The sequence below is a fragment of the Symphalangus syndactylus genome, chromosome X (genome assembly GCF_028878055.3).
Source record: "Symphalangus syndactylus isolate Jambi chromosome X, NHGRI_mSymSyn1-v2.1_pri, whole genome shotgun sequence".
Taxonomy (NCBI): domain Eukaryota; kingdom Metazoa; phylum Chordata; class Mammalia; order Primates; family Hylobatidae; genus Symphalangus; species Symphalangus syndactylus.
In genome coordinates this window covers 51,928,193-51,941,773 of record NC_072447.2, presented here as the reverse complement: position 1 = coordinate 51,941,773, position 13,581 = coordinate 51,928,193, and the positions used below count along the sequence as shown (strand labels likewise).

Here is a 13,581-nt window from a genome sequence, read left to right as displayed (position 1 = left end):
GCTATACTTATTGGTGTTCTCATTAGGCAGCCAAGAAAAAAGATAAACTCACCCTAGCTGTGTGACCTTGGGCAAGTTTTGTGCCTCAGTTTCCTCATCTGTGAATCAGAGATAATACTACCTACCTAATAGGGTTGTTGGATTAAATAAGGAGGATTAAGTAAATATATGCAAAATGCCTAGAACCATGCCTAACATGTAAGGTTTATGTAAGTGCAAAGAACACTTTTCCACTTTTCGTCATTATTATTATGTTATTAGGATAACCAAGGAATCACAGAGAACTTGCCTTTAGGTCTCCACTGTCCCAGATAGAAAAAACAGAGAAAGTTCTAGTAAACACCCCCCCCCCCCCCCCGCAGGCCCAAATTGCCAGTGACTGCTTGGACTGTATTCTCTAATGATTTTCCTCACAGAAAATTCCCTCGTCTTCCCAACAGTGAGGCAATTCAGGTCCTCCCTGGAACAAGAGTGAGATTGAAGGAAGAGACTTGGGCCCTATATTTTTCATCCTCCCTCCCCCATCTACCCACTTCCCTACCATTCTACCCTTCAGCAAGAAAAAAGTCTAACCTTCCCAGTAGTTTGGGTCTTCCATTTTCTGGTCACAAACTGCTCTTCTAAAACAGACTAAAGCTTAGGAGATTCTATTCTTCAAGAAATTTTTGTTCTACTTAAAGTGATCTAATGGTTGCCCCTCGGTCTCTCCATGTCCTGTAAAGAGTAGGGGGTCGTCACTTGCTTGTCAGATCCATAATGTCATCTTTCCTGTTTCTGATATTTTTTCTCTAAGTGTCATTCTAAAAGGCCTCCCCCCAGGCTCCAACTTTCCAGAAGGAGACCACAAGATCCAGTACACAGTCTATGACAGAGCTGAGAATAAGGGCACTTGCAAATTTCGAGTTAAAGTAAGAGGTAAGAGTACCGCTTACTGTTTTTTTTTCCCCCTCTCTTTAGAAGAGCAAAGGGAAGCAGGTCCTCAAGCCAGAACTCTCTCAAGTGCCTACTGTGGTGGGAGACTTGCCAGCTTTAGATTAGCCTCTAATGAGGCTTGGGGAAATGCCCTATCTTAATGCCTGAATTTCATGATACACATCTGGATGGGCGTCAGTGTTGCCAGATTATTTAAGGAGTTCCCAGGACTAGTCTTACAGGAGCCCATAGCTGACTGTCCCAGAAGAATATTATTCAATAATTTTTCCATCCCTGAGCTTAGGTGACCAGCTGAAGCCTGTGAGTCCATCCACAACCAGGGTGAATAGGAGCCCCCTAATTTGGGCCACCAGGAGAACATGTTTTTAGTGTTCTAGTATCATTGGTATGAAAGAAAATGATTTTAAGGGTTATTTTATGCCTGATGGTTTGGGCAACTAATTGCTAACCATCTTTACTCCTTACTCTCCTGGACTTCACTTCCTCATCTGTAACACTAGGGGCGAAACCAGTTGATATCAGTGGTCTCATTGGTATGGATGGTGACCATTGCAAGACTCACTCACTGACCAAATAGTCATCCCTCCTCCCTCACTCATTTCACAGGCTGATGTAGAAGCCTGATTGCAAAGCTGATGCCTCTGCATCCTCACCTTTTCTGCTTACTCTGTGGATGGGAGCTCAGCACTGAGACCCCTCTGGACTTGTGTCCCTACAGTCAAACGCTGTGGCAAACTCAATGCCCCAGAGAATGGTTACATGAAGTGCTCCAGCGACGGTGATAATTATGGAGCCACCTGTGTGTTCTCCTGCATCGGCGGCTATGAGCTCCAGGGTAGCCCTGCCCGAGTATGTCAATCCAACCTGGCTTGGTCTGGCACGGAGCCCACCTGTGCAGGTAGGTATGCAGCCCCTCCAGCCTGCAGCAGAACCTGTAAACCCCTTGGTTCTTGATTCCAGTGCAAGAGAGGTTTCCCTTCATATACTTTGAGAAGTTCATGGCCATCCCTCTTTATCTGAGTGGATGAACATAGTCCCTAGATCCCTGCTGCAGCTCATCTCATCTGCCATCCATCTTGCCCCTGCCTATCCTCTAATTTCCCTTTCATGTCCTCTAAGGAAGAAGCTCAAGGTAGGAACCTAGGGCCAGCCTTTGGTGACATTATGAATCAGCAAAATTTGCCCTAGTTTCCTTTGTTCTAGAAATGTAAGGATCTTATTTATAAAGCTAGTACATTGCCACGTAGAGACAATATCATACCTGCTTTGCATCACTGGCATGAAAGTTACATAGACCTTGGGCATTTGGAATCTTTCGTCCTATGTAAAATGAAGAAAATAATACCTCATCTACCTCTTGAGTTGTTGTAAGGATTAAATGAGGTCATCTGTGGGACAGTGGAATAGAGCAGTGCCTGGTACAGGCAAAGCCTTATGCCAGCTCTTATTCCTGATGAAGAAAAATTGGGCTGAGTAATGAGTCTGAAACTTGGACTAGCCAGAAAATTATGGACATATCTCTTGTTTATAGACTTCTCTTTTTCTCATTTCCTGGTACCCTTTCATCTTTATCACTTTCTTTTAATTGAAGCCCCCATTTAGAGTTAAGTGACGGAGAGACATATATACCATCAGCTAAATGACTGAGATTCTTCAATTTCATGTATTAAAGTAGAAAGAACACACCTATTATAGACTCCCTACCTAAGGACTTCATGCCCACCATGTTGGCATTAAGGCCCGGGGTGTGGTGTCTAACAGGCTCCTAGACCTATGTGGTCCAACATGGTAGCCACTAGCTATATGTGGCTACTAAGCACTTGAAATGAGGCTAATCTGAATTGAGATATGCTATAAGTGTAAAATATATACCAATTTCAAAAGCTTAGTGTGAAAAAGAATATGAAGTATCTTAATTTTTTATATTGATTACATGTTGAAATGAAATATTTTGGATACATTGGGTTAGATAAAACATAAAATCCTTTCTACCTATCTCTTTATACTTTTTGTTTGTTTGTTTGTTTGAGATGTAGTCTCGCTCTGTCACCCAGGCTAGAGTGCAGTGGCGCGATCTCGGCTCACTGCAACCTCCGCCTCCCGGGTTCCAGTGATTCTCCTGCCCCAGCCTCCCGAGTAGCTGGGACTACAGGTGCATGCCACCACACCTGGCTAATTTTTTGTATTTTTAGTAAAGACAGGGTTTCGCCGTGTTAGCCAGGATGGTCTTGATCTCCTGACCTCGTGATCTACCTGCCTCGGCCTCCCAAAGTGCTGGGATTACAGGTGTGAGACACTGCGCCCAGTCTCTTTACACTTTTTTAATGAGGCAACTAGAAAATTTAAGATTAAATATAGTGGCTTACATTGTATTTCTCTTGACCAGAGCTATCCTAGACTCTCAATCCCTGGAGCAGGGAAGAGGGCAGGAAAGAGGGCAGGAACTTTGTATCACTCAGTGTGACATCCTAGTACCTAGCATAGAGCTTGGCACATGGCAGGCACTCAGTGTATAATGGCTGAATGAATGAATGTGTGAATGAACAAACACTTCAGTGCAAACCTGAAATGTGAAATATGAAAACCAAGATTATAAATTATACATGGCATCTACTAGTTTTCTCATATTATTTCTTCTCTGGGGCTAAGCCTTTTGCTTGCCTATCTATACAACATCCTTCATTGACCTTGAACAGCTGGAATTAGTTGTCATTTATTTGCTTAAAGGGAAGACCTATTATAAAACTGCCTTATCCCATGTCCTCTACGCCTGTGTTGCTTGCTCTGTGGCCTTTGTGCCCCATATTGCTTTGTCCCTTCTGCACCAAGGAGGCAGACTTCAGAGATTCTGAGCCATTCCAAAGCCAGCCTGGCCATTGCCCATTCTCTTACCCTTCTGCCTCTCTGCACCCCTTTCCCCAGCAGATACTATGGTGCTTGGCCCATATGCCTTTCACATTCCCATCTATGTTCAAAAGGCTACTTACTGCAATTAACTGGGTCTCTCTGTCTGAGAGCATTTCTTTCCTGGCTATGAAAGCATTGTCAGCCCATGCACAGAGCCAGCTGGAAGTGATGGAGAGTTAGTGCCCCAGAAGCAGCCCTCAAAAATGATGGAGCAATTGTATAAATACTCCAGTTCCCTCCAGTGGGTTAATTCTGGAGGTATGTTGTATATCATCTCCTAGAGTTCCCCAGTGGGAGTGAGTTCCAAATGCCCACAGCAATAACTTGCTGGATAACCAATTGGTATTGTTTTCTTTCCTTCACTGTCTCACTTCCTGACATAGACAGAATAATGGTCCACCAAAGATGTCCACATCCTAATCCCCGGAACCTGAGAATATGTTACCTTACATGAAAATAGGGACTTTACAGATGTAATTAAGTAAAGGATTTTGAGATGGGAAGAGTATCCTGGATTACCCAGTGGGCCCAATGTAATCACAAGCCTTCTTATATAAAGGAGGCAGAACTGATGTCAGAGTCATAGAAAGAGACGATGGAAGGAGAGGTCAGAGAGAAGAGAGATTTGAAGATGCTACACTGCTGCCTTTGAAGATGGAGGAAGGGACTACTAGCCAAGGAATGAATGTGGCCTCTCGATGCTGAAAAAGACAAGAAATCAGATTCTCCCCTAGAACCTCCATGGGAACATAGCCCTGCCAACACCTTGATTTTAGCTCCATGAGACCAGGATCTTTTAGATCCTGACCTGCAATATCTAAAAGAATAAGTTTGTATTATGTTAAGTCACTAAGTTTATGGTGATTTGCTACAGCAGCAAGAGGAAGTGAATATACTTCCTCACTCCTCCACAAGTGCTTCTTGGGACTGCCTCCCAAATAAACTATTTACACTTGAATCCTTATCTCAGGGTTTACTTCTTACACAAATGGTTCTGTGTGTCATCACAGGCTCTGTTGAGCCAGAACAAGTAGAAGGTTTCTGACCCATGTGGCCACTTCTGATTACAGCCATGAATGTCAATGTGGGCGTCAGAACAGCAGCTGCACTTCTGGATCAGTTTTATGAGAAAAGGAGACTCCTCATTGTGTCCACACCCACAGCCCGAAACCTCCTTTACCGGCTCCAGCTAGGAATGCTGCAGGTGAGTCCTCGAGGCAGGGCCAAGGTGGGAGGGAGACCTTTAACAGGAAGGGCCCAGCCATTTCACTAAAAGCAAAGGCCAGATTCAGTGCCTAATCCACTTCCAGTGAGTTTCAGGAACTGGCACTTTAGAGCTACCACCATTCATTTCTGGTTCTGGGCCATAACCTGATTAACATTGACTCCTTAGAGTTAACCCAATCGTTTTCCAACTAATGAGGTTTGTCTGTCTTCACCAATAAGTCTAATTGACATGCTGTCCAGGCCTAGCCACAGAACAATTGTCTTTGCTGAACCTGTCCAGGATATGCCTGGCTGGAAGCAATCAATTAGCTGCCTGCCCACATTTTTCCCCAGGGAACTTCTTTGACTCAGAGGGTGACAGCCATTTTTTTTTTAGAAAAGTGATTCTCAACGTGTGATCCATGGACCAGACCAGCAGCATCAGCATCACCTGGGAGCTTGATAGACATGCCAATTCTTAGGGCCCCTCCCAGACCTACTGTGTCAGAATCTACACTTTTAACAAAATCTCCAGGTGATTCCTAAGCACTCTAAAGTTTGAGGGTCACTTTTCTGAGAAATGTGTCCTTCTCAGCTATGTAAATTTTGTAGCTACTAAATGAGGCAACCAACATCTTGGGTGTGTGGGGAAGGATGACTAGAAACTGTAAGGATCAAACTAGAAGTTGCTTGCTTTTGTCCTGAAGCTGGTTTGCAAAAGAGTGGCTAACTTCACTGAATACTAAAGAGGCAGGATGTATGCTGTGCCATGGATACAGTGCTGCACATTTTTTTGAGACTATTTTATTCATTTATTACAGTGGATAGAACTAAGTGCTTAGAACAGTCTTGATTTAATCAAAGGCTACAATTTACTTCTCATGTCAGCATTAATAAAATGGACAATAATAAGTCTCTTTTCACTCTTCCCACGTACTTGAAGAACTGCCTATGAACTCTGAAGAGCCATATAAAATTTTTGTGAGCTCCCTTGATAGGAACCAAATTCATTGCATCTTTACCCTTGGTCCCCACCAGCTTACCTTTCCTTGTATCTCCTTGTCCAAGCCAGGGGCTTGCTCTTCAGAAAACACAAGCTTATACCTCTGTCTTTTGTGGGAAATTGGCATTGCAGGCTATATTCCATGATCATGCATTTCCTCATCTGTTCTTATTCCATAGGAAAATGAATTAAGCCAAACAACTTGCTTTTCCTCTGTGTCAGCAAACTATGGTGACCCATGGCTAGTTTCGGTAAATTAACTTTTATTGGGCACAGCCACACTAATTCATCTGTGCATGATCTACAATTGCTTTTGCACTACAATGATGGAGTGAAGTGGTTAGAACAGAGGCCATCCAACCTTGCCAAGCCTGAAATACTCCTGGCCCTTTACAGAGAAAGATTGCCATCGTTGCTCTAGTCTGTCCCATCCCTTCAGACACTTGCTAACTTAACAACTGGTTGGATAAGATATTTTATATCAAGATATTTTGGTGTGACCTCCTCCTCCAAATATACTTACATTTGCATTTTAACCAGAGCCTTCAAAGAAAGGTTTGATTGACTTAGGCATTTCAGTGAGAGTAATAAAAACAAAAGTCTATTTCTAACTTTTTAAACTTTTCAACCAGTTCTGTAACCTCATATAGGGATGTTTCAGTGGAATTTTGGTAAAACATATTTGATGTTTTCATCTTTCAAGACTTCAAGATTTCTTTTCCCATTTAGCCAAATTCGTCATATTTGTCTTACATTACCTTTTTTTTTTATTGCCTTTGCCATTCCTGATGAGCCCTCCTGACACGTGGTTGACTGGGCCACATTCCCAAGGTTCTTGCCAAGAGCCGGCTTAGAGGCTTGGAACCTTTTATCCTCTTTTCCCCTGGGATTGGGTGTGGAGGGCATAGGGCAGGGGAGTGTGGAGAGTGGAAACGGCAGAGAAGTGGACTCTGGAAATAGAGTAGTCCTCTCTCCTTGCAAAGAAAAAGTTAGAATCCTCTGGGGTGGTCTTGGACACTTTTTAGGAAATTTGACTCACTCAAGGTCTCACCCTGTCTGGAAATACATAGACTGCCCTTTTGCTTAGGTTTTCAACATCCCACTGTCAAGCCATATCTGAATGATTCCTCTAGGAAAGGTATTTAGGTTTTTATAGCCACCAGCTTAACCCCAATTTCTCATCTGTTTTCAGGACAGTTCAGAGGGAGCAAATAAACTTCCAGAGACAGGCCAGTGCTGCTTCTGTTGGTCTCTAGTTTGATAAGGATGTCTTTTTTAGCCATGCTCATACTTCCCCTGTTGGGTTTTCTTTTTCCCAGCAAGCACAGTGTGGCCTTGATCTTCGACACATCACCGTGGTGGAGCTGGTGGGTGTGTTCCCGACTCTCATTGGCAGGATAGGAGCAAAGATTATGCCTCCAGCCCTAGCACTGCAGCTCAGGTAGGGGGAAGTTCTGTTCTTAAATCTTATCCCCTATGAATGCACTTTTAACTGGTTAGCTTCCCTGGTTTCTTTCTATTCAGGATTGAGTTCAGGCAACCTTCAATGTTCAATTGCTTTTATTCTGGGAGTGTTATAACCATGCTAATCAGTATGTTGCTGTTTGTTCAAATAAATTGTGCAGTGGGTAATTACCAGTGTTTTCTTTCTTACTCCCTGCAACCAACCATTTTTGCTTCGTGTGTGTGTGTGTGTGTGTGTGTGTGTGTGTGTGTGGTTGGTGGAGGAAGGATGGCTAGGAGAGGAGGACCTGAAGAAAAGACTTAAGCAATCATTGGTCTTATTAGAAGAGCATGCATCCAATTAGTCTTTCCAGGCTTGGTCTCTTTTTTCTCCATGTTTCCAGAACACTTGTTCATACCTCTATTTTAACAATTATATTTTACTTTCATAACCCTTACAAAGTTGGAGCCATGGATTTTAGTCTCTGAATAATGATGTATTAAAGAAGCAGAATTCAACAACCAAAAGGTAATTTCAGAATAACCCAAATTTCTACTTGCATCTCTTGACCACTGTGAAATGGATAATTAGGCTAAGGAGCAAAACTCCTTAAAATTTTCCTTTCTCACACAGCCTTTTCTCTCACACACTGCATGGGAGAGTACAGATCTCTGTTTTCAGGGTCCCAGGCTGCTCCCTGTCTCTCAGGGTCTCAGGCAGTTACAAACATCTGGAACACATGGCTTTCAGGCTTCTGCAAATGTGGGGAAAGAGAGTAAAAACTCACACTGACTCCTTTATACTTCATGTTGGAGGTGCCACACTTTGCTCACTCTCTTAGTTCATTGGCCAGAACTAGTTACATGATTGCAATTCACTTTTAAGGGAGGCTGGGAAATGAAGTCTTTCTGTATTGCCAGAAAGAAGAAAATGAAATGGGACTTGGTAAACGCTATCACACCTGTTCAGAGGGCACAGAAATTCCTTGAGAGGTTATATGATAGAAACATATCCTTAGCAAATGATGCTATGGATAGACACAATAGCTTCTTCCTCTAATTTCCCTGTTTTCCAGCTGCCTTTGACCCATCCCATGTTTGATTTGTACCACTTTCCACCCAAAAAGATTCTGCCACATTCCCACCAAGGTAAAACAAAACAAAACAAAACAAAAACAAACAAACAAACAAAAACCTCAGAGGCCAGGATGGAAGAAAAATAAGGTGATTCGTGAGTTCTCTTTAGTCGGCTGATGAATGGAGAAGGCTGGGTACACTCATATGCTTTTGTTTTTGTTATATTTTACTGCATTTGCATGTAGCACCTCCCCATACTGACTTCAGTAGCAGAGCTTTCAAATATTTGCTACTCAGTACCTAGCACAGTACCTGGCACCATGTTGGCGCTAAGTGGAGTAAATGACTCAATTTCATTGAAACAGCCTTACTATTTCCAGAGGGGATAATAGCTTTTAAAAGTATATTGTATATTTACAGTTAGTATACAAATACTTCAAGTTGAAGTGTACAAAACTTAAGACAGAGAGTTGTGTTGATATCTAAATATTTATGGTGAATATTTTCAAAGTAGGTTTTATGAAGCTGTTGCTTATTTAGAACTACTTGCTCATATCCTGTGTCAATGATTTTTTAAAACTTGTTGCAGAATTTTCTGAATGGTCTTTGGATTGAATGTGTGTATGCGTGTGTGTATGTCATCTTCATAAAATCTTGATGTGATTTTAAACTGTTTAATCTACTTGAAGAACAGAAAAATGTGATTAAAAAATACTTGTCATTCAGATTGTATATATTGGGGCTACCATAGACTTCTGCAGGCTGAAGATGATTTTTTAATACATTATGTCGTGGTTCTCAAACTTTTAGCCTCCATCAGAATCCCCTGGAGGGCTTGTTAAAATACATATTGCTGGAGTCTACACCGTAGGCTGTAAACTGTGTTTCTGATTCAGTAGGTCTCTGGTCGTACCGGAGAATTTGCATTTCTAGTGAGCTCCCAAGAGACCACATGGTGAGGACCACTGGCCTAGTTTTTTACCAAAGCCTTTACAGTTTTGAAATAGAATTTTTGCCCAGCAGCCTTCAAGGAAAGAGTCAATCACTGTTTTGCAGTTGGATGATAGTCCAGGTAAATGTCATGCAGAAATGATCACTCAGGTGCATTACCTAATGGATTCTGTGTCAGGCCGGCATGCCTGTGTTACCAGACATATCAGTGAGAAACAAAGAGCTTGGCAGAACTTTTTCCCTTTGAATTGGAAAGGTTTTTTTTAGACACCTTGGAGTCTAGTGCAGAGGAAAAAAGATGATTTAGGCAAAGAATGGGAAGCGAAAGAGGAGAAGGAAAAGCATGACGTCTGCATAATGTAAAAATTCTCTTGTCTGGCTGTAAGACTATTTTCAAATAGCACCGAGACCGTAATAAAACCCTTGAAGGGAGTCAACAGAAAGAAGAGACTGGGTGCCTGGGGTTGCAGGGTCACCACCTACCTTCTTTCTTACCATCATTTCTTTTTTATCTGGAGGTATGATCTGATTCATGCTTTCCAGAGGAATTTTCCAGCAATCTCAAGGAAGACAGGGACCAAGAAAGCCATAATTTCGTTTTTTTTTTCCTTCTTGAGATGGAGTCTCGCTCTGTCGCCCAGGCTGGAGTGCAATGGCGCGATCTCGGCTCACTGCAAGCTCCGCCTCCTCCGGGGTTCACGCCATTCTCCTGCCTCAGCCTCTCCGAGTAGCTGGGACTACAGGCGCTCGCCACCACGCCCGGCTAATTTTTGTATTTTTAGTAGAGACAGGGTTTCACCGTGGTCTCGATCTCCTGACCTCGTGATTCGCCCACCTCGGCCTCCCAAAGTGCTGGGATTACAAGCGTGAGCCACCGCGCCTGTTCTGAAAGCCATAATTTCTACACCCACATTATTCTTTGAGTCCACAGTGTTCCCTGGAAGACTTTCCAGGAAGAACTCCTTCCAATCTGACGACAGACACATATGTAACTCAGACATACTGTCGGCATCACACCTCATCCCCGATTTTGTGTGGTGTTTGATCATTCATCCCCAAGATTTCTGTGGTCTTTCGGCCCTAGTGGGATGCATTCCTGTGGCTGCTGCTAGCCTGCTTATCCAGCCACTCAGCTCTTCCCATGACAGTTTTCCCTCTTTACATTCTGTGTCAATCAAGGCACAAGACTTACACAGGAATGTGTGTGGTAGCAGATGGTGGCACCGTGGTGGTGGTGGTGGCAGTTCCCGTCCTAGTCTCACAAGCACTATAAAAAAAACGAATGCTCCAATGTCTTATTGGTCACCCTTTCCCACAGGCTTCAGCCACCACATTCCCTATTCCTCTGTTTCCTGAGAGCTCCCTGTGCCAGAACTCCTCCATGCTCCCAAAAGAAAACTCAATACCCTTCCTCTTAAAGATGCAGAGCATTTTATCTCTTCATTCACACCTTACTTTGCAGCCTACATTCGCGTGTTCAGAACTCATTAATGCACTTTGCAGTCATCTACTTCTGAGCTCCCCCCTTAGCACTGCAGGAAACCTGGCAGAGGCATTGCCATGTCTTCTTTCTTTCATTTCTAGTCACTGGGAGTGAATTGGCAATTTAGCTCCCCACTGGGATAAAATACAAATTATTCCCTTCTTCCTTGAAACTCCCTCTTAAAAGGCAGAAAAAAAGTAGTTTGTGTTCTATGTAGTGATTTTTTAACCTTGATGTTTGTATGAGGAAAACATATTTTACTTTAAATCCAGATGGCAGTGTATATTCTGCCTCATACACAATCTCAAAATATCCAAACTGAAAAAAAAATCTGGAGAAGAGACTGAGTGGGCTCATTTGTTCATTGGGCTCAGCTTATCTGTTTGTTTGCTTTCTCTGGCTATTCCCATCTAAATATGTTTGTGTTGATATAAAAATCATATTTTTTAGTTTAAATTCTAGTGTGGTAGAGCGGAAAGAACACAAGACACTTGAAACCACTTCATATTCTTTTTTTGGAATTATTTGGGGTACAAATTATGATTAACCAAGTCAGAATATATGGGGTGTAGACCAAGCTCAATCCCTTATAACTCTGCAGTCCTGAGCTGGCCACTGAATAGGCCAGAACTATCATGCTGGGAAATTATACCAATCAGCTTTACCTAGCCCAGAGTTTCTCAGCCTTGGCACTATTGCTATGTGGGAACAGATAATTCTTTGTTTGGCGGGGAGAGTTGGCTGTGCATTGCAAGATGTTTAGCAGCATTCCTGGCCTCTACCCACTAAATGCCGGTCACATCTTCACTCTCCACTGTGACAACCAAAAATATCTCCAGACATGGCCAAATTTCCCCTGGGGGTGGGGAGCAAAATCACCCCTTTTCATAATCACTGACTTTGTCCTAGTGTGTATGTGGTCATGCAACACTAGTCAGCAAACGTGGGTTTTGGGTTGATTCCAAACTTGGATTGATTCCAATTTAATAAAAAAAAAAAATCTGTTAGCCTTGTATGCACCTTGTAGCAAATGTTGGTATATGGCACCATTGTACATCTGAAGTCTTCCTGACTATAATATAAAACTAAAGCAGTGCTTTTCAACCTCTCATGTACATACCAGTCATCTGGGGATCTTGATAATAATGCAGACACTTATTCAGTAGGCTTGGGGTTGGGCATGAGAGTCTCCATTTCTAGCAAGTTCTCATGTGATGCTGCTGGTCCAAGGGTCACAGTTTGAGTAGACAGGGTCTAAAGGATGATTCAGTCCTTCATTGTGTCAAAGCTTTCTCTGCACACTGTCACAGTAGGGCTCTGGTTGATCCACCAGGACCCTTGGGAGTCATGGTTTGACTTAGTGTCCTCTTTTCTTTGTCTGCCGCAGGCTGTTGCTGCAGATCCCACTCTACTCCTTCAGTATGGTGCTAGTGGATAAGCATGGCATGGACAAAGAGCGCTATGTCTCCCTGGTGATGCCTGTGGCCCTGTTCAACCTAATTGACACTTTTCCCTTGAGAAAAGAAGAGATGGTCCTACAAGCCGAAATGGGCCAGACCTGTAACACCTGACATGATGGTTCCTCTCTTGGCAGTTCCTCTTCATTGTCTACATAGTGACATGCACACGGGAAAGCTTTAAAAATATCCTTGATGTACAGATTTTTATTTGTAATTTTAAAAGTCTATTTTATTATGAGCTTTCTTTGCACTTAAAAATTAGCATGCTGCTTTTTGTACTTAGAAGTGTTTCAAAAAATTATATGACTATATTTACTCTTTCTAACTTTCTTTACTCCATCATGGCCGGTTGATTTTGTAGAGAAATTAGAACCTATAACCATACACGGGCTATCAACATGTTATTCAGTGTGACACCTAACTCTTTTCTATTTTGTTTTTTAAATAGGACTTTTATTAATAAAATGTTTTGGAGCAAATTTAATAGAACTCACTTTGTTTATCAAGCCCCAGCCATACTTGTTCAGTGTGGTCAGTGGTTTTAGGATTGTGATTCTTAGTGGTGTTTTAAGAATGGAAAAAAATTAATTAGTCTTTCTAGGAGCTCTGCTGAGCTGGGAGAGAGCTGAGCTGTCAGGTGTTCAAGCAGCCAATTAAAGCCACAAGCTGAAAAGGAAAGAGTTAAGCCTTCAGTCACAATCTAAAACCAGAGGAAGCATCAACTTCACTGTTCCATTTTCCCCTGTGGGACAGCACGCTGGTCAAGATTCAAGTGGAGCAGCACAGACGTGGGGTCATCTTTCTATTGAGGGAGCCCTGAACAAAAGGCTCTGGCAGTTTTACGGACCCTGGAGTCATGTGGTGGGGTAGGAGTGGAAAAGTCCTGGGCACTGAGGCAGAGTGAAGGAAAGTATCCTCAAATTTTTTCCCTTTTCCTTACCCCATAAGATCTCAGCAGAGGAACCTGAAGACCTCTTGCCCAAGGCCTCAGATAAAGGGCCTAGAAATGAAGGCACAGGGCTAGGAATGTAAATATGTGAAAGAGCATGATTGGCCAGGGGGTCTGAGTCTTTGACTGCAACACCCCACAGAGACTGCCATACGCTGGCTGTGCACCA

At 42.8% G+C, this 13,581-nt stretch overlaps 1 protein-coding gene across 4 annotated transcripts in view; it reads left to right on the top strand.

Moving 5' to 3' along the window:
* Nucleotides 1-12,942, top strand: part of SRPX (sushi repeat containing protein X-linked) — a 70,354-nt gene extending 57,412 nt beyond the window's left edge. For 3 of the 4 annotated variants that reach the window (XM_055267523.2, XM_055267526.2, XM_055267522.2), the window contains 5 exons: nt 794-915; nt 1,652-1,831; nt 4,911-5,044; nt 7,369-7,490; nt 12,391-12,942. In XM_055267523.2, coding sequence (XP_055123498.1) covers nt 794-915; nt 1,652-1,831; nt 4,911-5,044; nt 7,369-7,490; nt 12,391-12,574 — 742 coding nt within the window. In that variant the 3' untranslated portion in view covers nt 12,575-12,942. The remainder of the gene's footprint in view (nt 1-793; nt 916-1,651; nt 1,832-4,910; nt 5,045-7,368; nt 7,491-12,390) is intronic. The other variant, XM_055267527.2, reaches the window with a different exon arrangement.
* The last annotated feature ends 639 nt before the right edge of the window (nt 12,943-13,581 follow it).